Below are 26325 nucleotides of genomic sequence, written 5' to 3' on the forward strand. Positions count from 1 at the left end.
TGGGAGTATCCTAGGTTGTTCCGGCTGGGAGGCTGTGAGCATCCTAGATTGTTCCGGCTGGGAGGCTGTGAGCATCCTAGGTTGTTCCGGCTGGGAGGCTGGGAGTATCCTAGGTTTTCTGGCTGGGAGGCTGTGAGCATCCTAGGTTGTTCTGGCTGGGAGGCTGTGAGCATCCTAGGTTGTTCTGGCTGGGAGGCTGTGAGCATCCTAGGTTGTTCCGGCTGGGAGGCTGTGAGCATCCTAGGTTGTTCCGGCTGGGAGGCTGGGAGTATCCTAGGTTGTTCCGGCTGGGAGGCTGGGAGTATCCTAGGTTGTTCCGGCTGGGAGGCTGGGAGCATCCTAGGTTGTTCCGGCTGGGAGGCTGGGAGCATCCTAGGTTGTTCTGGCTGGGAGGCTGTGAGCATCTTAGATTGTTCTGGCTGAGAGGCTGGGAGTATCTTAGGTTGTTCTGGCTGAGGGGCTGGGAGTATCTTAGGCTGTCCTGGCTGGGACGCTGGGAGTATCCTAGGCTGGACTGCAGTAGATGGTTGTGCAAGTTGTGTACTGCCCAAGGGCAACGCTTTTAGAGGGGCTTCCACTCCTGTCAACTTTCTAGATCTTTATTTTGTAATTGATCATTTATAGCAATTCCTAGCAGATAGAAGTAGGTTGAACCACATAGCCACAAAATGCCAATTTTTATTTTGCCCAAATGTGTATACAGTGTTTGAGGAGGGAGTGCGTTTTCCTGATTTGTGTGGAGGTGCTGGATAGGCTATGGGCCGTCTTTTCTTGAGTCCTCTGCCTCCTCCCCTCCTCCCCTGAGCTGCTGTAGTCTAGCAGGAGCCCCCACCCCATGAATGGGGAACCCTCCTCCCTCTGGAGCACTGAGGACATGAGTATATCAGGGGGCTAGGTGACCCCATTTCATCATGCTCTATTCCTCCAAGGGCTCTGTTTTCTCTGGCCCCCTTTTATTTATTTTTTATTTTTTTATTTTTTTCGAGATGGAGTCTCACTCCTGTCACCCAGGCTGGAGTGCACTGGCGCAATCTCAGCTCACTGCAACCTCTGCCTCCTGGGTTAAAGCGATTCTCTTCCTCAGCCTCCTGAGTAGCTGGGACTACAGGCATGCGCCACCAAGCCCAGCTATTTTTTTTTTGTAGTTTTAGTAAAGACAGGGTGTCACCATGTTGGTCAGGCTGGTCTGGAACTCCTGACCTCAAGCGATCCACCCACCTCGGCCTCCCAAAGTGCTGGGATTATAGCTGTGAGCCGTGGCGCCTGGCCCCACCCCCTTTTTTAGAAGCATCTCTCCCTCCCCCTAAGCTGAGATCCAGCCAGAGCCTACATTTTCAAACCTCTCCACTCATGTTTCTCTCTGCTTCAGGCCCAGAGCATGATTCCCATCAATGAACCCTATGGAGATGGTAAGTGTGTGCTGGGCTCTTCAGGACCCTGGAGAGTCTGGGCGGCTGTGTGTGGGTGTGAGGGTGCAATATTATGTCTCTAGGGCCAAAGGACTGGTGGCAACTGCTGTGTGGTGTCCACATGCACCCCAGTCTAGATGCCCTGGTGTGGGGTTTGGGGAGGGGCTCAGGCCCACCACGGTGGGCTTGGGGGGAGGAGGTGGGTGAGGGCTGGGCAGAATGCCCCCTGCAGAGCGGCTGGCAGACGCTTGGACAGAGCTCCACTTTTCGTCCCCAGACATGGATGCCACCTACCGTCCCATGTACTCCAGCGATGTGCCCCTTGACCCCCTGGACATGCACTTGGACGTGGACGGAGACTACCCTATCGACACCTACAGCGACGGCCTCAGGCCCCCGTACCCCCCTGCAGACCACATGCTGGCCTAGGCGGCTTGGCCCCAGTACGGCCCCCTGTCTGCAGGCTTTTCCTCCTCTCTAGAACCTCCTTCTGTTGGAGGCCCTCCCGTCTCCCCACTAAAACCCGAGCTCCTTTTTTGGGGGAATCTTTGCTGCTGAGCTTCCCCAAGTGAGGCGTGCCCCCGCCTGCCTTCCTCTTTTGTCTTTGGCGGGGGTGAGGAGTCCTGTTCCCGCTGGCTCCTTCTGGGGGTGGTGGGCAGGTGACACAGAGTGGCATGAACTTCTGGGGAGACAGATCCACCGAGCCCCTGACCCCTGTCTGTCCCCCTCCCCCAACAGGTGCAGTTCCTCATCTGAGAGGCTCTCCATGCAGGTGATTGGGGCGAGACAGAAAAGTGCCTGAGCTGGGGAAGCCGGGGCGCCACTTCCTGCTGCTCCCCACGCCTCCAGAGGTCCTCCGTAGGGTCTTTCTTGGGATAGTGCTCTGCTCCTGCTTTTCTGTCCTGGGCATGGGTCCAGGGCCTGACACCCCCTCCCCGCCCCCATGGCCCCGGCCACTAAAGCTTCAGACTCAAGCACCCACTGTGTTTTCCCCCAGCCATACTCCCCACGCCAGCCTCCCTGTCTCCAGCTGCCTGGGCCCGGAAGGGCTTTGGTTCCTCTTCTGGGTCTGATTTTTCTCACCAAACTCCTACAACCAACTGCCCTAAGCCCCCAGGGTCTCTAGGACCCAGATTCAAGACCCAAACCCCTGAAATCCAAAGGTTCTCTTGAAAAGTTCAGGGACCATCCAGAGGCGATGGGGAGGAGATACGGAGTGAGTCGCCCGCTCTAGAAGATTCGGCTTCTCTCTCCAGGATGCTTAGTTGGCTTTGCCCACCCCTCACTCTCCGGGGAGCTCCGGGGACAGTTCCCTCACACCCCGGTCCCACCCACACAGCTGCCCTAGCTGACCCCGAGAAGAAGTGCTCTTGGCTGACCCCTCTGGTGTGCGGTGAGGGGCTTTCTTTTCCCCTTCCTGTTTCAGACCCCCCCCCATCCTGCACATGGTATAGGGGGCCGGGGGAGGTCCCAGCAGAGAGTTTTATTATTATCGCTTTATGTTTTTGGTTATTGGTTTTTTTGTATAGACCAAAGCAAAGAAAATAAAAATAACACAGATGCGTTGGAGGCTGTTGAGGGGAGTGGGATGGGGAAGTTGAGGCTGGGTCCTGCGGGTCCTCAGGGCTGCCTGGCATGTGGGAAGGACTAGAAGAGGCGAGTTGGGGACCCAGAAGTGTTGGAGGAGCCAGAGTGGCTTTAACCTGATAATGCACTTATAGAACGAGGAGGGGAAAGAGGGAAATGGGGGTGAGCCCCCCCACTTCAGGGAGGCCAGCCTGGTTCCTCTTTTTTTTTTTTTCTTTTTTTGTGAGACAAAGTTTCACTCTTGTTGCCCAGGCCTGGAGTGCAGTGACGCTATCTCGGTCAGCGCAACCTCCCAGGTTCAAATGATCCTCCTGTCTCAGCCTCCTGAGTAGCTGGGATTGCAGGCATGTGCCACCGTGCCCAGCTAGTTTCCTTGTATTTTTAGTAGAGATGGGGTTTCTCCATGTTGATCAGGTTGGTCTTGAACGCCTGACCTCAGGTGATGCGCCTGCCTTGGCCTCCCAAAGTGTTGGGATGACAGGCGTGAGCCACTGCGCCTGGCCTTGTTCTTTCAAACAGGCAAGCTCCTGGCTGGCTTTCCTCCCATCTGGCCTTAGTGTGAATATGGCAGATGTCCCCCGTGCTTAACGCTTAAGGCTTATGGGTTGGATTCCAGGCCCCTTGTTGGTCAGCCGTGGGCACACCCCAGGGCCTTCCCATCTCTCCTGTCTTTCCCCTACTACCTACTCTGCCCTCAGCTGTGCCCGTGACAGCCAGCATGCCCCTCCTGTTCTTTATCCATGCTGTTCTGCTGTCTGTGTGCCTCCACTGTTCAACTGCTGGGATCGGCTCAGACTTGACTCCAGGAACACCTGCTCCCTGACCTCCGCCCCCAGTCGGGATGAGCGGGTGTCCCTCCTGCTGTGCTCCACGATGCCCATGCATACCATCATTTTACCGATTACATTGGTCTGTCCTTCAGCTCATGTGACAGTTCCCCCGCCCACAACCCCAAATTCTCCTTTCTGAATGCACCTAGCAAACCTGAGAACGTGGCGCCTGTGTGCCTGCCCTGGCAGGGCCCGATGCCTGCTTTCTATGCCCATCTGGAGCCCAGGGCAGTGGAGGGAGGCCATGGCCTTATTCACAGGATTAGTGGGATCTGGGGCTGGGGCTGGAGGCAGGGGTGCCTCCAATATGGGGGTGGCTATAAGGTCCAGACATGAAGTGATGAGACAGCTGAACTCTGACCAGAGCCAGGGGAGCGGGGTGGAGGACAGAGTTTTCAGACCTCCAGAGGATCTCAAAATCTTTTAACAGTGCCCCCAGACTTTTTTTTGAGACAGAGTTTCGTCCTTGTCTCTCAGGCTGGAGTGCAATGGTGTGATCTTGGCTGACTGCAACCTCAGCCTCCTGGGTTCAAGTGATTCTCTTGCCTCAGCCTCCCCAATAGCTGGGTATACAGGCGCATGCCATGCCCAGCTAATTTTTGTTTGTTTAGTAGAGATGGGGTTTCGCCATGTTGGCCAGGCTGGTCTTGAACTCCTGACCTAAGGTGATCTGCCTCTGAAAGTGCTAGGATTACAGGCATGAGTTACTGTGCCTGGGTGAATTACTTTTTTTTTTTTTTTCCCCGAGATGGAGTTTCACTCATGTTATCCAGGCTGGAGTGCAATGGCGCGATCTCGACTCACCGCAACCTCCGCCTCCTGGGTTTAGGCAATTCTCCTGCCTCAGCCTCCTGAGTAGCTGGGATTACAGGCACGCGCCACCATGCCCAGCTAATTTTTTGTATTTTTAGTAGAGACGGGGTTTCACAGTGTTGACCAGGATGGTCTCGATCTCTTGACCTCGTGATCCACCCGCCTCGGCCTCCCAAAGTGCTGGGATTACAGGCTTGAGCCACCGCGCCCGGCCGTGAATTACTTTTAAGACGTGTTTTAATAACTTGTCATTCAATGTGGCACAGGCATGAGCTACCACACCCAGCCAATGGAGCCCTTTGTATGTTCTCCGTATTATGGACTCTGGCAGGAAACACTCGAATTGGGTGACTTGAGAGTGTGGTAAGGGAACAGTTTGCAAAGGTTTGGGCAGGGATAGGAAAGAGCAAGGGAGAGGACAGGGTGCCAGGCTACTTATAGCAATATCACCTCTGGCCTCAGCCGGGGAGGAGGAGGAGTGCTCCTTGGGACGAGATCCTGTGGATGAGGCTTCCTGACAAGGGGAGGCTGTAACCTCACTCCCCTGTACCAGAGCTCCCTGTGGGCCCCGCCCAAGCAGAAACCAGAGCCCACCGTGGAGAGAAGATCTGGAGAAGACAGTGAAGATAGATAACCACCGCACTAACACCATTTTCCTCACCGCAGCTTTCCAAAAGAGGGCTAGAGGCAGCCTACAGAAAAGGACTGATCTCTCCAGCCTCATGACAGGCGGTGAGGACAAGGGAAAGGAGACAGCTAAGTCCCCATGCTAAGGGGCAGTGCTAGATTGACTGTAGGCTCTCAGCTTCCTGGTAGCCTGGCCAAAATGGGAAACTTAAGGCCAGTTAATTTCAATGCAGTGAGCTGGCCACTCAGTTTTCATGCAGGAGCTATCTGAGTCTTGCAAACTTGAGAAAGTCAGTTAGCTTCCCTGAACAGCCATTTCCTCACTTGTAAAATGAGGGTGAGGCCAGGCACTATGGCTCATGTCTGTAATCCCAGCACTTTGGGAGGCCAAGGTGGGGTGGATCACTTGAGGTTAGGAGTTTGAGACCAGCCTGATCAACAGGTTAAACCCCCATCTCTACTAAAAAAAATACAAAAAATTAGCTGGGTGTGGTGGTGCGTGCCTGTAATCCCAGCTACTCAGGAGGCTGAGGCAGGAGAATTGCTTGAACCCAGAAGGTGGAGGTTGCAGTGAGCTGAGATTGCACTCCAGCCTGGGCAATAAGAGTGAGACTCCGTCTCAAAACAAAAAAAATTGTGTAATGAGAAGACTGAGGAAGAAAATAAATGAGGATGACGCCTTCTTCATCTACCTAATGTGAGGATGAAATGAGAAAGTACGGGGGTTCCAGGTAGGCAGAATCAGAGAAAGGGCAATGGGCAATTTCCTGGAAAGTTTTTGCCTTTTTGATTTTCAGAAGGGACATCCACCCTGGGGACTTACCTGGACCTTGGCCTGAGATATGTCACATGCCCATCCTTTGCTGCAAAGAGAGCTGGGAAGTGGAGAGTATTTTAACTGCACACAGTGCCCCCTCGATAAGAATCAGAGGTTTTTTTCTTTGTTTCACTTTTAAGAGACAGGGTCTTGGCTGGGCACGGTGCCTCACACCTGTAATCCCAGCACTTTGGGAGGCTGAGGAGGGCAGATCATCTGAGGTCGGGATTTCAGGACCAGCCTGACCAACATGGACAAACCCTGTCCCTACTAAAAATACAAAATTAGATGGGCATGGTGGTACATGCCTGTAATCTTAGCTACTTGGGAGCCTGAGGCAGGATAATTACTTGAACCCAGGAGGCAGAGGTTGCGGTGAGCCGAGATCATGCCATTGCACTCCAGCCTAGGCAACAAGAGCGAAACTCTACCTCAAAAAAAAAAAAAGAAAAAAAAGAGACAGAGTCTTGCTCTGTCGTCCAGGCTGGAATGCAGTGGCATGATCACAGCTCACTGCAGCCTCGAACTCCTGGATTCAAGTGATACTCCTGCCTGAGCCTCGTGCATAATTGGGACTACAGACTATAGGTACATATCACAATGCCTGGTTAATTTAAAAAAATGATTTGTAAAGATGGAGTCTTAGTATGTTGGCCAGGCTTGCCTTGAACTCATAGCCTCTAGCAATCCTCCCACCTTGGCCTCCCAAGGTACTGGGATTATAGGTGTGACCTGATGCACCTGGCGTAAGACTCAGGGTTCTGACAGCAGGAAACATAAATATGGATAAGGCATTGGGTACATCACCACGGGCATCTGTCACAGCTAGGAACGAGTGTCCCCAGACTAACCTTGCCTCTTTTTCAGTAGGCTTGGTGAGGGAGGCGGCAGGATAGCTCTGAGTCTCTGGGTTTCAGTAAGACCAGAGGGGAAATGCAGGCTTCAGTGATATGAGCAGGCTTAGTGGAGCAGCCATCCCCAGGGAGTAGCAGACATAGCCCTGTTCATCTGGAGGAAGCTCTCTAACTGCCCTCTGCCAAGGTCAACATTTCTATGTCAGAATCTACAATACCAGTGGAGACAGGGATAGAACTATCAAAAAGGCAGGTGCCACACTGAATGACAAGTTATTAAAATAGTCAAAAATAATTTATCAGTTGTGAAACTAAAACTGCTCTTAAAAATTGTGTTAGGCCGGGCGCGGTGGCTCAAGCCTGTAATCCCAGCACTTTGGGAGGCCGAGGCGGGTGGATCACGAGGTCATGAGATCGAGACCATCCTGGTCAACATGGTGAAACCCCGTCTCTACTAAAAATACAAAAAATTAGCTGATCATGGTGGCGTGTGCCTGTAGTCCCAGCTGCTCAGGAGGCTGAGGCGGGAGAATTGCCTGAACCCAGGAGGCGGAGGTTGCGGTGAGCCGAGATCGCGCCATTGCACTCCAGCCTGGGTAACAAGAGTGAAACTCCGTCTCAAAAAAAAAAAAAAAAAAAAAAAAAAAAAAATTGTGTTAACCCAGGTGTGGTGGCATGGCCCTGCAGTCCCAGCTACTTGGGAGGCTGAGGTGGGAGGATAACTTGAGTCCGAGAATTTGAGACAAGCCTGGGAAACATAGTGAGACCTTGCTCAAAAAGGAAAAAAAAAGCATCAATTTAAAAATAGTTACTCAAAAATAAGTCATTAAAGTCAAACCAGCAAAAAATTAAAACGTGTACACAACCTCATCCCAGAAAGCACGTCACTTGGTTTAAAAGAGGACAATTGGTGGGTGTGGTGGCTCATGCCTATAATCCCAGCACTTTGGGAGGCCAAGGTGGGTGGATCACCTAAGGTCAGGAGTTCAAGACCAGCACGGACAACAAGGTGAAACCCCATCTCTACTACAAATACAAAAATTAGCTGGGCATGGTGGTGCACACCTGTAGTCCCAGCTACTCTGGAGGCTGAGGCAGGAGAATCACTTGAACCCGGGAGGCGGAGGTTGCAGTGAGCCGAGATTGTGCCACTGCAGGACAGAGCAAGATTCTGTCTCAAAAAAAAAAAAAAAGAAAAAAGAGAGAGAAAAAAAGACCAGCCTGAGCAGTAGAGTGAGAGCTTGTCTCTACAAAAAACGAAAAAAAAAAAAAAAAAATTAGCCCAGCATGGATGGCCCCTATGGTCCCAGCTACTCTGAGGCTGAGATGAGGGGATTGCTGAGGCCCAGGAGGTAAAAGATGTAGTGGGCTTTTCTGGTTTGGTTTGGTTTTTTTCATTCTTTGAGAAGCTGTGAATGACATGTAGTGAGCTTTGATCGCTCTGCACTCCAGCCTGGGTGACAGAGCAAGACCCTGTCTCAGGCTGGGCGCGGTAGCTCAGGCGTGTTATCCCAGCATTTTGGGCAGCCGAGGTGGGAGGATCACCTGAGGTCAGGAGTTCGAAATCAGCCTGACCAACGCCAAGGAACCCCATCTCTACTAAATATACAAAGACCCTGTCTCAAAAAAAAAAAAAAAGGACAATTAAAAAAACCCAATAATAATAAGTACTCCTGATCTCAAGTGATCTGCCTCAGCCTCCCAAAGTGCTGTGATTACAGGCGTGAGCCACTGCACCTGGCCGAAATAATGGTTTTGTTTGTTTTTGAGACAGAGTCTCATTCCGTCACCCAGGCTGGACTGCAGTGGCACAATCTCAATTCACTACAACCTCTGCCTCCTGGGTTCAAGCGATTCTTGTGCCTCAGTCTACTGAGTAGCTGGAATTACGGGTGCACGCTACCATACCTGGCTAATTTTTATATTTTTAGTAGAAATGGGGTTTCACCATGTTGGCCATGCTGGTCTCAAATTCCTGACCTTAAATGATCTGCTTGCCTCAGCCTCCCAAAGTGTTAGGATTACAGGCGTGAGCCACCACGCCTGGCCAGAAATAATGTTTAATCTGGGCACCCCATGCTAGTCAAATTGACACATAAAATTAACCATGGCACCTACTTCGTATTGATAGAAGTATCTCATCTCCAAAGCCATGGGCACTGCCTTGGCAAGATTCCTTGGTCATTCATTCATTTTCTCACCAAACGTGTCCCTAGGGCTACTCTTTGCCAGCCTCGGTTCAAGGTCCTGGGAATAGAGATGCCCGACTTTCTTGTCTTCCAGTGAGAAAGAGGGAGTGAGTGAGATTTGGGGAGGAGGTGTTTGCTGGGCCCCAGGGAAGGCACTGGCATTCCTGGCAGCTGCAGCAGCGAAGACATGGAGATCTGACCTTCCTAGAGGGAGGGTGTGAGAAGTGACAGTGGGTTGACGTGTCCACCCTGGGAGAGGAACAGGTGAGACAGCCAGAAACGCTGGAAAGCAAAGCAAAAGTCCGAAGGGGAGGCCCTCGTCTTGTCAGGCCAAGGTCTGTGAATTTGATTCTACAAAAGATGGGGGTGGGAACCCCTGACTGATTTTAACTGCACGCCAGCTCTGACCTGCTCTGGAAGGTGGGGTTCTGTCCTGGGTCATTCTTGGAGAGCCAGGGACAGGTGACACGTACTGATCATGCCCATCATAGACTGAGCTTTCCTTGTGCTGGGCCCTGTGCTAAGTAAGTGCCTTCCTTCTAACAACCTTGAGGTTGGAGATGTTTCTCCTTTCTTTCTTTTTTTTTTTTGAGACAGTTTCGTTTCATTCTTGTTGCCCTGGGTAGAAATGGGGTTTCACCATGTTTGTCAGGCTGGTCTCAAACTCCTGACCTCAGGTGATCCACCCGCCTCAGCCTCCCAAAGTGCTGGGATTACAGTCATGAGCCACTGCGCCCGGCTGTTTCTCCTTTCATTTCACTTTAGAGACCAGAGAAGTTTGAGTGCCTTGCCTAAGTGACCCTATTGGCTCACTCTTTCGCTCTCTCTCTTGTTTCTTTCTTTCTCTTTCTTTCTTTCTCTTTCTCTCTCCTTCCTTTTCTTTCCTTCCTTCTTTTTCTTTCTCTCTTTCTTTCTTCTCTTTCTTTTTCCTTCCTTCCTTCACATGGGGGTCTTTCTATGTTGTCCAGGCTGCTCTCAAACTCCTGGACTCAGCAATCCATCTGCCTCTGCCTCCCAAGTGCTGGGATTACAGACATGAGCCACTCACCCCCCTGCTCCTACCCAACACTTGTATTTTGTGAGACAGGATCTCCCTCTGTCACCCAGGCTGGCTTGCCAAAATCACGGCTCACTGCAACCTCTGCCTCCTAGGCTCAAGTGTTCCTCCCACCTCAGCCTCCTGGGTGGCTGGGACTACAGGCATGGGCCACCACACCTGGCTAATTTTGTGGGTTTTCTTTGTTGAGATGGGATTTTGCCATGTTGCCCAGGCTCATCTTGAACTCCTGGGTTCAAGCTAACCACCTGCTTTGACCTCCCAAAGTGCTGGGGTTACAGGCCTGAGCCACTGCACCTGGCCAACTCTATTGTTTAATAATCATATTAACAATAGCTGTTACCATTTGTTGAGCCCTCATTGAGTACTTTACTGTGTAATCTCAAGCGCCACAGCCCTGCCAGCTGTGCAATATGAAGTTCAATTAAACAAGAAGTGGGACTGGGCACCGTGGCCCATGCCTATAATCCCAACACTTTGGGAGACCGAGGCAGGTGGATCATCTGAGGTCAGAAGTTCAAGACCAGCCTGGCCAACATGGTGAAACTCCATCTCTACTAAAAACAAAGAAATTAGGCCGGGTGCAGTGGCTCATGCCTGTAATCCCAGCATTTTGGGAGGCTGAGGCGGGTGAATCACCTGAGGTCAGGAGTTCAAGACCAGCCTGACCAACATGGAGAAACCTGGTCTCTACTAAAAATACAAAATTAGCTGGGCATGGTGGCACCTGCCTGTAATCCCAGCTACTTGGAAGGCTGATGCAGGAAAATTGCTTGAACCCCAGACGCGGAGGCTGTAGTGAGCCGAGATCGCACCACTGCACTCCAGCCTGGGCAATAGAGCAAGACTCTATCTTAAACAAACTATCAAAAATTAGGTCCAGTGCGGTGGCTCCTGGCTGAAATGCTAGCACTTTGGGAGGTCGAGTCAAGTGGATCACCTGAGGTCAGGAATTTGAGACCCACATGGTCAACATGGTGAAACTCCCATCTCTACTAAAAATACAATTAGCTGGGCTTAGTGGCACACACCTGTAATCCCAGCTACTTGGGAGGCTGAGGCAGGAGAATTGCCTGAACCCAGAGGCAGCAGTTACAGTGAGCTGAGATTGTACTCACTGACAGTACCCACTGGCAGCCCAGCCTGGGTGAGTGAAACTCCGTCTCAAAAACAACCAACAACAAAAAGAAAGGGGTCCCTGAGACAGAGAGGCCAGGCAATATGCCAAAGACAGCACAGACTTTGCTAGGATGAGGCTGTCTAGAAGCTCATGGTCACTTTACTGACCTCCCGTCACTGCAGGTATGGGGCAGAGGCGGGAGGGCCATGTTTGCCTGAAGGTGGTGGGAGAGGTTCTGCAGCTACTGGCAAAAGGGCGCATGGAAGGGCCTGGATACAGTCACCCAAGCCTCCCAGAAGTCCTCAGGTCTTCAGACCTCGGGGGACAAGGCTTGGCAATAGGACACCTGTGGGGAGGAGACCTCGGAGGCTTGGCCTGGAGCAGCTGGAATGCCTGGAACCCTCACTCAGTGGTCAGTGGTGCCAGCCACCCTCAGGGTCCCGCTCCCAGCCCTCTTGCCTCCCTCCCCCCAGGGGAATGAACACCTGCCTCTCTGTGCCTGCACACAGCACTTTGTAGACTCCCTGGCCGAGCCCTTGCTGGGAGGCCTGTCTGTGCCTGTCCCCACCAATAGCAGCCACAGCCAGCACTGTTCTTTTTTTCCTTTGAGTCAGGGTCTTGCCCTGTTGCTAGTCTGTTGTTAGTCACCCAGGCTGGAGTGCAGTGGTGCAATCGTGGCTCATTGCAGCCTCCACCTCCCAGGCTCAAGCAATCTTGCCACCTCAGCCTCCTGAGTAGCTAGGACTACAAGCCTGCACCACCACACCCAGCTATGCTGACCAACATGGTGAAACTCCATCTCTGCTAAAAATACGAAATTAGCTACATAAGCCGCCATGACCAGCCAGAATAGTGTTTTAAAATACCTAATATAGGCCAGGCGTGGTGGCTCACACCTGTAATCCAAGTGCTTTGGAGGCCAAGACGTGGGGATCACCTGAGGTCGGGAGTTCAAGACCAGCCTGACCAACATGGTGAAACCCTGTCTTAAAAAAGAAAAAAAAATTGAAAAAAAGAAAAAAAATGCCTAATATAAAATACATAATATTGAAAAGGAAAGCCTGGGCGCAGTGGCTCACACCTGAAATCCCAGCACTTTGGGAGGTCGAGGCAGGCAGATCACCTGAGGCCAGGAGTTCGAGACCAGCCTGGCCAACATGGTGAAACCCCATCTCTACTAAAAATACAAAAATTAGCAGGGCATGGTGGTGTACCTGTAGCCCAGTTTCTCAGGAGGCTGAGGCAAGAGAATCGCCTGAACCTGGGAGGCGGAGGCTGCAGTGAGCCAAGATTATGCCATTGCACTCCAGCCTGGGCGACAGAGAGAGATTCTGTTTCAAAAGAAAGAAGTTATCAAAGCAATTAAAAATTTGTGACATAGCCGGGCGCGGTGGCTCACGCCTGTAATCCCAGCACTTTGGGAGGCCGAGGTGGGTGGATCATGAGTTCAAGAGATCGAGACCATCCTGGTCAACATGGTGAAACCCCGTCTCTACTGAAAATTCAAAACATTAGTTGGGCATGGTGGCGCGTGCCTGTAATCCCAGCTACTCAGGAGGTTGAGGCAGGAAAATTGCCTGAACCCAGGAGGCGGAGGTTGCGGTGAGCTGAGATCACGCCATTGCACTCCAGCCTGGGTAACAAGAGTGAAACTCCGTCTCAAAAAAAAAATAAATAAATAAATAAATAAAATTGTGACATAGTAATATATGAGGGTCTTTGTTACTACACTAAATTATAAGACCTAACAGTGGGCTCGTAAGTACTGTTATGTGGAAGCAAATCCAATGAGCACAGGCAGCCCCAGGGTGCAGGAGAGGGAGGGTCGCCCAGCTCCTTCTCTGATCTGGGAGGCCACGGACAGCAGCACATAGGCTGTTGGTAAGACAAGACTTTGTGATCTTCCCTCTCTGATACTTCCGGGCTGTGTGGCCTTGGATAAGTTGCTTGACCTCTCCGGGCTTCTGTTTTTCATCTATAACACAGTAATATTTTTTTCCTTCCACTGATGATAAAATGAAATACATCCAAAGCATGGCAACTAGTCAGGTCTCAGTGAATGTGCATTTCTCCCTCTGTCTGTCCCCAACCCTACAAATTGTCCCTGGAAGGGCTCAGAGCCTGGATGTGGACACAGGGATGAGTGGCAGTTGTTGACAGTGGGGACAAAGGTCAGGGAGCGAAGGGCTCCTTGGTGTTATCCCTGATGACACCTGAGCCTGGAGGTAGCTTGGGGAGGCCACGGGGCTAGGGAACATCATTGGAGGCTTGCCAGCACCTGGCGTTGCCTGTGCAGCAGGCTGGACATGACTGATGGTCCTGCCCTCCTCACAGTGGGTGCTGTGGTCCCCCAACTCCCCACGGCTTCCCGTGGAGCCTCCCAGGTCAGGGAACTGCGGACCTGCTGGACACAGCTCCCTATCAGGCCAGCCCAGGCCTCCTGCTCTGGTCCCTGGGGAAAGGAGCGGGGCTGGGCTGAGGGCTCTAGGGAAGAAGCGGGCACCCGGTTGTGCCGAGGGCCACTCCTGGGGGATCTGTGGCTCACGTCCTGGCCAGGCTCCACCCTCTGCCACAGGTACCCCTGGAGGGTTCCTGGTAGGGCTCACCTGTGCCAGGGGATGAGGAGACATGGTTTGGGAGTCCAGAGTCCTAGGTTCTCACTCTGATCAGAAGTCACTTCCCCAGGGTGATGACTAATCCCGCTGTCCATACCCAGAGAATCCACTGATGTGTTCATTCAACAAATATTTGCTGGACGCCTCATTAGAGTTCTGAGACTAAGAGGTGAGCAAAACAGATACTGCTGTCATTGCTACTAAACAGATCATCTTGTCAATGACATCATCTTACCCTGTGAAGGGGCAGAGTCTCTAGAGGATGCCAGCAGAGGGGAGGACACAGAGAGGCCCCAACTGGCATAGGGGACCTAACACAGGTGAGCCCCACTAGGGAGGGCTTCTCAGAGGAGGAGTCAGATGTTAAAACCAAGAGCAGGAGTGAGCCTGCGTGGTGGGGGCGTGGCCTTCGTCCAGGATGGGAGCCCCCAGGTGGGGAGGAGCTTCAGAGTGGGCCCCAGCACTCTCTACCTGAGGTCCTGCCCCCTCAGCCCTTGCCCTTGTCCCCCAGCACTTGCTCTCTGTCACCTCTCTGCTTCCCTCTCACTTTTGGTCCTGGCCAGCAGGGGGGCCTTAGAAGACAGCAGGCAGAGGGCTCAGGCCCCCGGCAGCCCCCAGTACCTCCCTAACTCCTTGCTCTAGGCCAGAGGGGCTCAGTGGTCCAGGAGTCCGGCTGCACTCTCTGGGAAGAGTAGAAAAGTTAAAGGGGGCCCCATGTGGTGGCTCATGCCTGTAATCCCAGCACTTTGGGAGGCCGAGGTGGGCAGATCATGAGGTCAGGAGTTCGAGACCAGCCTGACCAACATGGTGAAACCACATTTCTCCTAAAAATACAAAAATTATCCCACAATAGGCTGTAAGCTTGAGTTTAAAAAAATAAATAAATAAAAAATAAAAAAAGAGAGAGAAAAAAAAGAAAAAAGAATACAAAAATTAGCCGGGCATGGTGGTGGGTGCCTGTCGTCCCAGCTACTTGGGAGGCTGAAGCAGGTGAATCACTTGAACCCAGGAAGCAGAGGTTGCAGTGAGCAAAGATCTGCACTCCAGACTCCAGCCCAGGTGACAGTGTGAGACACCGTCACAAAAAAAAAAAAAAAAAAGTTAAAGGGAACCTCTGGGGATGTGGAGGAGCCTCAGCTCTCAAGCCTTCCGTTCTCCACTGATGTGAGGAGGGACTGTGCCTGGGTCCTGGGGGGGATGGGGAACTATGGCATCTACTGCCTGGTTCTGGAGGGGAAGGCCTGGATCAGAGACCACCACAGGAGAGGGAGGAGGACCCTCGAAAGGCTTGCAGGAGACAGCAGGACTGCGGCGGGGTTAAGGAGGTCTCCCCTGTCCCTAGTCCAGGGTGCCCCTCCACTCTGGTCCCCTGCAGAAAGTAATCCCTGTGCCTGGCCCCACCCAGGTCCCTGGCACCGACCTTCATGGCTCTATGACATATCCTGTTCCAGGTGGCTTTTTCCAGCGTCAGGTCAGGGGAGGAGGCGGAAGGGGGTGGGCGGAGCTGAGCCACCTATGTGCTGCCCAGGGCTGGCACTGGAGTGACTATGCCCAGGTTCAGGGGGCTGTGCACAATTAGTTGGGGGTGGTCTGGCTTTGCAGCCTGGCAAATCTTCTGTGCCTTCCTGTCCTCTTTCAGGTCCAGCAGGGTCAGTGGGTGCACACTGGGAGGGAGGGCAGAAGCCCGAGGGTCTCTGCTGTGTCTGATTTCTCTCCCTAAAGCGGCAGCAGGGAAGGGAGGGGGTGGTGGACAGCGAAAAACCACTTGAGAGGCCCGGATCAGAGACCACCCCGGGTCTCATGGACAGCCCTAGGCTGTGGAAAGGCAGACATCTGTCAGCCAGGCCAAAATGCTTACTTCCAGAATGACAGGGCCCCGAGCCCTGGTTTCTCCATCTGTAAAAATGGAGTCACCGTCCCTACTGCACCTGCTGTGGGGCGACTGAGCCTGTAGGTGAGGAAGCGATGTGTGGAGGTATGCGGGCTGGCACTGCCCTCTGGTGCCCATAGCCAGAGTTGCTGGCTGCCGGTGCACTGACCTAGAGGGGCGGACTACTGGGGGAGCTTTCAGGAGAGGGGAGGACACAGAGAGTCCTGACTTCATCTCTGTCTTCTCCATCCCACCGCCTTCTTCTTCTCCCTCAAACTCTCCAGGGGGTTCCCAGGACTGCTTCCTCATGGGCCAGAAACAGTTCAATTCAGCAGGAATGTAATAGGCTTCTTCTGTATGCCCTGTTCTGCGCTTGGTGGTTGGGGCTGCAGAGATGTCCGAGGCACAGACTGTCCAGGAAGCTGGGCTGTGGGAGGGCCACTCGGCAGAGCCCGCAGAGCTGCAGCCTCACAAAGCCTGGGCTGTGCTCATGCCGGAACGGCCACCTCCTCATGTTCTTCAACCTCACTGTCGCAGCAAACACTGGGGTGGTGTCTCCTTCAAGCTTTCCACTGACAAAGAAACCATAGAAAACACGCACGCTTTGAACAAGGTGGAGAACAGGTTAGGTTATGAAAGTTCCTTCATTTCCAGAATTATCCTGGGAGATGGTTTCTCTCTTCTGCACCTGTTTTCTCCTCCCTGAGGGAACAGTTCCATCAGCATGTAAACATATTGTCCTCTCTCCCATCTTCAAAACACACTCCCCAGCGCGCACGTCCTCCTTCAGCTCCGGTGCCCTTGCCCAACTCTCCTTTGTTGCAGATTTCTTCAATACAGTTTTCTGTAATCTGTTTCTTCCCTCCCTCCCTCCCTGCTTCCCTCCCTTCCGACAGGGTGTTGCTCTGTCACCCAGGCTGGAGTGCAGTGGTATGATCAAGACTCACTACAGCCTTGACCTGTGCTCAGGTGACCTCCCACCCCAGCTCCTCAAGTAGTACATCTGTGCACCACCATGCCCAACTAATTTTTTTTTTTTTTTTTTGAGACGGAGTTTCGCTCTTGTTACCCAGGCTGGAGTGCAATGGCGCGATCTCGGCTCACCGCAACCTCCGCCTCCTGGGTTCAGGCAATTCTCCTGCCTCAGCCTCCTGAGTAGCTGGGATTACAGGCACGTGCCACCATGCCCAGCTAATGTTTTTGCATTTTTAGTAGAGACGGGGTTTCACCGTGTTGACCAGGATGGTCTCGATCTCTTGACCTCGTGATCCACTCGCCTCGGCCTCCCAAAGTGCTGGGATTACAGGCTTGAGCCACCGCGCCCGGCTTTTTTTTTTTTTTTTTTTTTTTTAGAGATGAGGTTTTGCTATGTTTCCCAGGCTGGTCTTGAATTCCTGGGCTCAAGCAATCCACCCTCCTAAGCCTCCCAAAGTGCTAGGATTATAGGTGTGAGCCACAGTGCACAGCCTCCTCTGTGTTTTCATTTTGTTACCTCTCATTATTTCCTCACCCCTCTTTGATCTCTCTCACCTCCACCACCAAGACCACTCTTTTTTTTTTTAGAGATGGAGTCTTGTTCTGTCGCCCAGGCTGGAGTGCAGTGGTGTGATCTCGGCTCACTGAAACTTCTTCCTCCCGAGTTCAAGCAATTCTCCTGCCTCAGCCTTCCGAGTAGCTGGGACTACAGGGGTGTGCCACCACACCCAGATAATTTTTGTATTTAGTAGAGATGGAGTTTCACTATGTTGGCCAGGCTGATCTTGAACTCCTGGCCTCAGGTGATCCACTCACCTTGGCCTCCCAAAGTGCTAGGATTACAGGTGTGAGCCACTGTGCCGTGCCATGCAAGACCGCTTTTGCCAAGGTTGTCCATGACCCCAGCTCACCAAGGTTGCCCATGACCCCAGCTTGCTAAGCTCAGTCTCTGTTCTCAGTTTTTGCCTGACCCAGCCCCAGCAGCACCGCACAACACGTGTCCACTCTCTACATGAAATTCCTTTCTTTTCTGTTCTTTCTCTCTCTTCATTTTCTTTCTTTCTTTCTGCTTGCTTCTTCCTTTTTTTTTCCTTTTGTCTCTCTCTCTTTTTTTTTTTTTTTTTGAGACGGAGTCTCGCTCTGTCGCTCAGGCTGGCAACAGTGCAATGGCACGATCTTGGCTCACTGCAACCTCTGCCTCCCAGGTTCAAGTGATTCCCCTGCCTCAGCCTCCTGAGTAGCTGGGATTACAGGCGCGCACCACCATGCCTGGCTAATTTTTGTAATTTTAGTAGAGACGGGGTTTCACTATATTGGTAAGCGGAAAACCACTTGAGAGACCTGGATCAGAGTTCACCTCGGGTCTCCTGGACAGCCCTAGGCCGTGGAAAGGCAGACATCTGTCAGCCATGCCAAAATGCTTACCTCCAGTATGACGGGGCCCCGAGCCCTGGTTTCTCCATTTGTAAAATTGAGTTACGGTCCCTACTCCATCTGCTGTGGGGCAACTGAGCCTGTAGGTAAGGAAGCCACGTGGGGAGGTATGCGGGCCAGCACTACCTTACCCTCTGGTGGGCGAACTCCTGACCTCAGGTGATCCACCCGCCTCGGCCTCTCAAAGTGCTGGGATTACAGGCCTGAACCACCGCGCCCTGCCACAGGGAGACTTTTAAGCGGTGTCTCCCCAGGAGAACAGGGGTTCGCCAGCCTGGCAAGAGGAGGGCAAAGCGAATTGAATTAGCGTTGGAGGTGAGGTGAAGAACCAGGAATCACAATCAGGTCAGGGTTGCAGCGCCAGGCGGGACAGCACGTTGGAAGCGCACTGGAGTTTGGAATGTCTCTCCCAGTCAATCGAGAAGGATGCAGCCCTGCCCTCATGCACTGGCCACCCCAGACCGTAAGCACAATGTCGGGTTGGCAGCTTCTACACTAGGGAAGGCAGCCCAAGCCCAGGCGCGGCCCGGGAGCCGGGGAGAGGCTGCCCCCAGCCAGGGACTTGCCCAGTCGGGGCTCGGGAGTCCCAGGGCAGCCACGGCTTTGGGCAGAACCATTCTCTGGAGATGGAGAGGGGAGAAGAAATCTTTCGTTTCCAGCCCAACTCGGAACCATCCGGAACCTGCACTCGGCCTTCTTGCCCTCCTTTCCTTACAGTGCTCTGTTCCGTCACCACTAGCTCCCCTCCCTCGCGGCTCTGAGTCCCGCATGCCACTAGTTGCTTCTCGGTGGCCCCCCACCCCTACGTGTGGTCGGACCTGGCGGGGAGCACCTGGGCAGGTTATAAAGGTCCCGCTGCGGCAGTGGATGGAGGAGTCAAGATGCGCCAGAGGCGGTCGGGGTGCGGCTGCGCTGGGAGGCTGCGGGGGGCCGGGACTCGGACGCGGGGACCCAGCAGCAGCCACCTCTGCACCCTCACCTCAGCCAGTCCCACTCCGGAGTCCTCTGCGCGGCCGCAGGCACGGGGCACTGCCTCTCAGAAGCCCACACTGGAGCTCGTCCGACTTCCGAGGCTGGAGCCAAGGCAGGAGCCTGGTGCGCGTCCGCACTCTCGGCCGTCCAGGGAAATGCCGGGTCTGTGCCCGACAGTTCGGACGCGCCGCGGATCCGCTTAGTATTCCAAGGGCTGTTTGGTCCCCGGGCCACTGGTCTGGGGGCTGGAAAGGCAGCGGGCATCTGGTCACCACCCGCCTACATTGGCCGGCAACCCGGGGTGTCCAGCCCTGAACGCACCGCCTTTATTCGGGAGCTGGAGGAAGGTAAACCGGGCCCCCGGGGTCCTGGACCGGGTGGGGTCTGGGGCAACTCCGGGAAGGAAGTGGCCCCGCTGGGTCCAGGCGCCTGGTCCCCGCTGGTACTCAGTGTCGCCGTCCACCACCCCCGCAATGTCACTGTGGCGCCTGTCTGGTCGCCCCTTCCCCATCTCCTCCTCCGCTTTCGTCCCCTGATTTGTGCCAGTGAGTCAGGTCCTGGGGCCTGCGCTCTTGCCCACCCACCTCCACGCGCCTGTTGCTGCGGCAGATCTGCGTCCCCTCAGCGCCCCTCTCCCGGGTCTACTGCAGTGCTAGGAGAGGGACGGGGGGCTGCTGGAGGGCACTACCCAGCGCGCTCTGAGCCAGCGCTGGCCGACAGGGCTCGCGCGCGATGGAGAGGCGGGGTGGGCGGAAGGGGAAGTTTTGCCCACCTTTCGGTTGCGGGTTTGGGGGCAAGGTCGTGCCCTTCCCCCCTCCCCTTCTCTTTCCTTCTATCCTCCCGTGGGTCGGGGGAGATCTCTGGATTGGCTGTAGAGGCTCGAATGCACCCTAATCTGGTGCTGGAGAAGCCTTCCTCTTCAGTTGCAGCGTGAGTGGCTGCGTCTGTTTGTATGACCTGGGAGACTCCACTGCACTGCCTTCTGGGTAGGGGGTGATGAGCCAGTCTGAGGCTGTACTTCCCCTGGCTGTCTCCATCCTCCTAGGCGCCAGGGACCCAGGTGTCCGGAGAGCCCAGTTCCTGAGCCTGGAGGACTGTGATCCTCTTGCTTGATCCAGGCTCCTCCAGGAAAAAAAAAAAAAAAAAAAGCCCCAGTTCACTTGGCCCTGGGAGCAGGGAAGGGACTGTTGAGTGCTGAGGGCTAAGAGGAGGATGTTGGGGGCAGGAGGGGAGCCCAGTCTTTTCTCCTGATGACCGTTGTTGGAGGAGACCTGAGGATAGGACCGGAAACAGCTGGTTGCTGATGGCATCTGCTCCTTTTTCCTGACCTGCCTGGGCCTTTCTTCCCCACCCGCCGCCTCCTGCAGCTCTGTTTCCTAACCTACCTCCGCCAATCAAAATGATCACCCAGGAAGATATCAAAGTGATGTTGTATTTGCTGGAGGAGGTGTGTACTGCCTTCCCAGGTCAGGCAGGCCCTTGTTCTAGTACTGCCCTGTAGCGGTGGGGGTCTTGTTTATTTCCTGTTTGGCTGTCTCTCTGGGGGCCCAGCTAGGGGTCCTTCTTATGGAAGACAGGCCGGTGCGGGATGTTCAGGCTGGAAGAGCTCTTAGAGCCAATCTGGTCTGATCTGCTTTTTCTGTGAGGGGAAACTGAGTCAGGTTCCACAGTGGGTTAATGGCAGACTCTGGTCTAGTCCCTAGAGAACTAGGGGATGGGGAGGGTTCTCTTAGGGACCTAGCCTCCCTCTGACCCCTGTGTACTCCCCAGCTTCTTCCACCTGTCTGGGAGATCCTGGATGCTGGGAGAGTATTACCTATGATTGAGGATCCTTCTGCAGAGAGAGAGAGAACTGAATACTGCAGCCCGCATCAGCCAGTCCCTGGTGAAACAGAACAGTGTTTTGATGGAGTAGAACAGCAAGCTGGAAGCCCTGTTGGGCTCAGCCAGGGTGGAGGTAACTGGGTGGGGAGGGTAAGGGGTCAGTCCACCCCTCTCACGCCCCTGCGCACTGCCAACCCATAGCTCCTCTCCCTTCCTGCCAGATTTTACACCTCAGACACCAGGTGAACTTGCGGGATGACCTCCTTCAGCTCTACTCAGATTCTGATGATGAGGATGAGGATGAAGAAGAGGAGGCAGAAGATGAGGAACAGGAAGAAGAGGAAGCAGAGGAAGACCAGCAGCATGCTCATCCCTGTGAAGCCCCCAAGCCGTGAGTGCCTGCCTTTGCACCTGCGAGTCCTTTCTTTGAGCCTCAGTTTCCTCATTTGTTAGGAGGGACACAGGCAGTGTGCAGGGTTGCTGGAATGAATTGAGAACACTCGCCTTAGCCCTGGTGGGGAGGCCCTGGGTGGGCTGGGAACTGGGAAGCCCCACTCCCTGCACCCTGACCCTAATTCCTCCCTCCCCCAGGACTTCAAAGGAGGCATTGCTGCACAAGCACCACTGCCCGCAGCTGGAAGCCCTGCAGGAGAAGCTGAGGCTGCTGGAGGAGAATAATCAGCTGAGAGAAGAGGTAAGGAGGGGGGAGGAGGGTGTCCCGCCAGCAGGGGGTGTTGACTTCCCTGTCCCTTCTTCTCTCCCTCCCTCCAGGCCTCTCTGCTCAATACCCTTGAGGATGAGGAACAGATGCTCATTCTGGAATGTGTGGAGCAGTTTTGTATGTAATGTTGTCACTCGAGATCGGGGGCTGTCCCAAGGAGCAGAGAAAAGAACTCAGGATTCGGAGTATGGAGATCCAAGTTCAAGTCCCAGATCTGGCACTCCTAGCTGTGTGAACTTGGATACATTCCTTGACCTCTCTGAATCTTTGTCTTTAGAATGGGGATGAATTATCTCAGCCTTGCTGATCTCTTCAGGGTTTATGAGAATTAAGAGTGTCAACAGCTGAGGAAGTGCTTTGTGCAAACTGTAAAGAGCTATACAGAAGCTGTGGGTCTGTGACACAGCAAGACTTCATCTCAAAAAAAAAAAAATGGCTGGGTGTGGTGGCTCACACCTGTAATCCTGGCACTTTGGGAGGCTGAGGCAGGCGGATCAGAAGGTTAGGAGATTGAGACCATCCTGGCAAAGATGGTGAAACCCCACATTCAAAAAAACAAAAAAAAAAAAAAAAAAAAAAAAAAGCCGGCTGTTGGCACGTGCCTGTAGTCCCAGCTACTCAGGAAGCTGAGACACTAGAATCACATGAACCCGGGAGGCAGAGGTTGCAGTGAGCCAAGATCATGCCACTGCACCCCAGCCTGGGGGACAGAGCGAGACTCTGTCTCAAATAAAAAAGTGGTGGGTCTCTTCCAAGTCTGTCTCCTGTTATTTGGGGCAGTCAGGAGGGAGCCATGAGCTGCCAGAGACCAGGTACCCAGGGCAGGGACAGTTCAGAGTCATGCATGGGGCAGTGGCTATGCCTGGCACCGTCCTAGGTGCTATGTGTTTATGAAGATGAGTGAAGGCAGTGTTTGTGCGTGAGTTCAGTGTAGCTGGTGAGATACAGAAGCAAAGTGGCAACAGTGGAACTCCTGTTGTTCCTTCTACCCTAGACCTGACCTTCCCCACCCAACCCGCGCTCTCCAGGCTACTGGAGTAGGAACCAGTCACCAAGCTGAATGGTCCGCTGGTCCCCAGACTACTGGAGTAGGAACTAGTTGCCAAGCTGAATGGCCCGCTGGTCCCCAGGCTACTGGAGTAGGAACCAGTCGCCAAGCTCTGTTGCTTTTACTGCCTAGGAATGGCTTGTCTCTTTTCCCCTCCCTCTCTGGCTGCCTCTAGCCCAGGACACCTCTCAACTGTTCACACCGCCTCTGCTCCCTCCCTGTCAGGAGCTTCTGCACACAGCCCCACTGAGTTTTCTAAAACCAAACCTGGCCAGGTGCAGTGGCTCCCACCTGGGGTCCCAGCTACCCAGGAGGCTGAGGCGGGAGGATTGCTTGAGCCTGGGAGTTCTGGACTGTAGACACTATGCTTATGGGGTCAGGATGGTCCAGGGAGTTGCCTGAGGAGGGGTGAACTGGCTCAGGTCAGAAGCAGAGCATGTCAAAACTCCCGTGCTGATCAGTAATAGGATCGCGCCTGTGAATAGCCACGACACTCCAGCCTGGGCAGCCGGGCAAGACCTCATTTCTTTCTTTTTCTTTTCTTTTGAGATGGAGTGCAGTGCTGCAATCTCTGCTCACTGCAGCCCCTGCCTCCTGGGTTCAAGTGATTCTCCTGCCTCAGCCTCCCGAGGAGTATCTGGGACTGCTGGTGTTTTTTTTTGAGATGGAGTTTCACTCTGTTGCTCAAGCTGGAGTGCAATGGCGTGATTTTAGCTCCCTGCAACCTCCACCTCCCGGGTTCAAGAGATTCTCCTGCCTCAGCCTCCTGAGTAGCTGGGATTGCACGCCACGATGCCTAACTAATTTTTTGTATTTTTAGTAGAGACGGGGTTTCACGTTGGTGAGGCTGGTCTTGAACTCCTGACCTCATGTTCTGCTTGCGTTGGCCTCCCACAATGCTGGGATTACAGGGTGAGCCACTGTGCCTGGCCATCTTCCCTTCGTTGCCTGGCTGAGCTTCACTTGCCCTGCGGTCTTAGCTTAGTGGTTCCTTTCTCCAGGATTCCTTCCTATACCTTGCAGGTCTGGGTTGGGTGCTGTAGCTGTGATGCCTCTTCCCCAAATGCCCTTGACATTTGCCCATCACGCCCTGTATTCGTGACTGTGGTCTGTCTCCCCACCAACTTGACCTCAGCGTGGGGCTGGATCTTGTTGACCACTCACCTTGGTGCCCTGCTCAGTATCAGTCAATGAACATTTCTTGAATAGACCTGAGTGAGGAATGCTAAGCCCTGTGGGACCTGCTGGCACAGGCCAGCAGCCGAGGGTGGGGCAGACAGAGGCATCTGGGAGGGTCAGAGCTGGGCCCCAAAGGCCAGGGGCGCCAGGGCGGACCTGTCCTCCGCCCTCCTCAGCGGAGGCCAGCCAGCAGATGGCTGAGCTGTCGGAGGTGCTGGTGCTGAGGCTGGAAAACTATGAATGGCAGCAGAAGGAGGTGGCTCGGCTGCAGGCCCAGTTGGTGAAGCTGCAGCAGTGGTGCTGGATGGTGAGTCGGGCCTGTGTGGAACCCTCTTATCGTGGCCCTGTGTGACCCTAGCTTCCTTCTCCCTGCCTCTGCTTGGCTCCACCAGGCCCAAGGTCCCTTTCTGTGTCAGAGTCAGAGTTAGAGGAGACCTCAGCAAGGCCCTTATCTTGACCCCTTGTTTAAGGAGGGGACCAAGGCCCAGAGAAGGTCCTGGAGTCTTCTAGGAACCAGGCCATGTGACTCCCCTGCCTTCTTTGCCCTCCTTCTGTGTGACTTCTCACTTCACGGGCTGCCAAGGACTCACTGATGAGCCTGGTGAGACTTGCTGGAAGCAGGGGGTGCCCCAAGTGGGGAGGCCTCAGATGGGGGTTCACTAGTTTTGGGTCCTTCCAGTATGGGGCTGAGACTGAGAAGTTGTAGCAGCAGCTGACTTCGGAGAAGGAAATCCTGATGCAGCTCCAGGAAGAGGTGAGGCTCCCTCCCAGCTCCTGCCCCCACCCTGGAGAGCCGCTGGCCCAGAGTGCGGACTCTAGGCCCTTGGCAGCTACCTGACTCTGGAGAAGACTAGCAGGGACTGAGTCTTATCCCTTTCCATCCCCTCCATGCCTGGCACAGCCCAGCAGGTGGCAGTTCCGTCAAGGTTCAAGTGACGTGGAGTGCAGGGACCTTCCCTGGGTCCCCCACGTGGCACTTGGAGTCCAGAGCTTGGGCCTCTGGCCTCAGCCTGAGAGTGGATAGGCAGAGGTGCTGGACGGGGTGGGCCTGGGTCCTGGGAGAGCCTGCGGGTGGGTTCCCAGCTGCAAGACCTGCAGGAGAAGTACACAGACCGTGGGGGCATGCTGATTGACACACAGGAGGAGAAGACCCTCAGCACTCCCCGGTGTCCACTGGGTCTGCCACCCACTGCCCATACAGCGTGCCTGTGGTGAGGACCCTCTCCTGGCTGCCCACCTTTCTGCCTCTGTGCCTGTGTCTCGGCCTTGGTGTCTGATTGAGATCCCAGTTCGCGTCTGTGCCTAAGACCATGGCTAGGGGTCCTCTGGTAACGTCTGTTTTCTCCACCATAGGAGACTCTTCCTGGTTTCTAGCAGACCCTGGCTGAGGAGCTCAGAGCATCTCTAAGGAGGATGATCTCAGATCCCATGTGTTTTATGGAAAGGTGCGTGGCTGGGGCCCTCCCCGGCCCTTAGGCGTGGCCTTTCCTGTAGCCGGGAGGGGGTTTGCCCTCACACTCTCGCATGCTTCCCTTACCTGCCTCGTTCACTGCCTCAGCCCCTCCACTCATCACTTCCCCTGAGGTTCTTTTTTTTTTTTTTTGAGATGAGTCTCACTCTGTCACTTGGGCTGGAGTGCAGTGGCGAGATCTCGGCTCACCACAACCTCTGTCTCCTGGGTTCTAGCGATTCTCCTGCTTCAGCCTCCCAAGTAGTTGGGATTACAGGCACGAGCCTGGCTAATTTTTGTATTTTAGTAGAGATGGGGTTTCAACGTGTTAGCCAGACTGGACTTGAACTCCTGACCTCAGGTGATCCGCCCGCCTCGTCTTCTCAAAGTACTGGGATTACAGACGTGATCCCAATACATATTTACAAATATGTATTGGGTTCCTCCTATTCTTGCCACTGGGGATAAGAAGGGAGGAGGGACATGTGGTCCTCACGCTCAGTTTCCTGTTTCGCCAGAGAGGCAGACAATAAACTGGCCAACAAAACAGCTACAGATTGTGAAATGTGCTCTGAAGAAAGTACTGTGCTGTGTGAGACAAAGCAGCAGACGGCAAGAAGCCGTGTTTGCCTCTTTCTGCTTGTCAGCACAGTTTCACAAAGACCCCAACTATAGTCAGCTCTCTGGAAAGATGCTTTGAAGACAGCACAGGAGAGAGCCCAAAGCCCCCCACGCCTCTTGCCTGAGTCACGTTTCGTTTCTTCTTCTTTTCTTTTTTCTTTGAGAGAGGATTTTGCTCTGTCGCCCAGGCTGGTGTGCAGTGGTGTGATCTCTGCTCACTGCAACTTCTGCTTCCCGGGTTCAAACAATTCTTTTGCCTCAGCCTCCTGAGCAGCTGGGACTACAGGCACAGGTCTGGCTAAGTTTTGTATTT

General features: G+C 53.9%; 2 protein-coding genes across 10 annotated transcripts in view; both read left to right on the forward strand.

The window, feature by feature from the left end:
• Positions 1–2972, forward strand: part of JUP (junction plakoglobin) — a 31369-nt gene extending 28397 nt beyond the window's left edge. For 5 of the 9 annotated variants that reach the window (XM_032279667.1, XM_032279670.1, XM_032279672.1 and 2 more), the window contains exons 13-14: positions 1370–1409; positions 1687–2972. In XM_032279667.1, the coding sequence (XP_032135558.1) occupies positions 1370–1409; positions 1687–1838 (192 nt within the window). In that variant the 3' untranslated portion in view covers positions 1839–2972. The remainder of the gene's footprint in view (positions 1–1369; positions 1410–1686) is intronic. The other 4 variants (XM_032279668.1, XM_032279674.1, XM_032279675.1 and 1 more) reach the window with 1 other exon arrangement.
• Positions 2973–18737: 15765 nt separating this feature from the next.
• HAP1 (huntingtin associated protein 1) lies at positions 18738–25417 on the forward strand. Its single transcript, XM_032279299.1, is given in 13 exon segments — positions 18738–19176; positions 19179–19226; positions 19229–19516; positions 20537–20616; positions 20776–20810; positions 20997–21126; positions 21215–21384; positions 21585–21687; positions 21765–21831; positions 24118–24248; positions 25025–25091; positions 25094–25152; positions 25295–25417. Coding segments are annotated over 13 exon segments (1512 nt in total). The 5' UTR covers positions 18738–18965.
• Positions 25418–26325: the final 908 nt, after the last annotated feature.

This window comes from Sapajus apella, unplaced genomic scaffold, assembly GCF_009761245.1.
Source record: "Sapajus apella isolate SASKATOON/1434 unplaced genomic scaffold, GSC_monkey_1.0 scaffold12, whole genome shotgun sequence".
In the NCBI taxonomy this organism is placed as follows: Eukaryota; Metazoa; Chordata; class Mammalia; order Primates; family Cebidae; genus Sapajus; species Sapajus apella.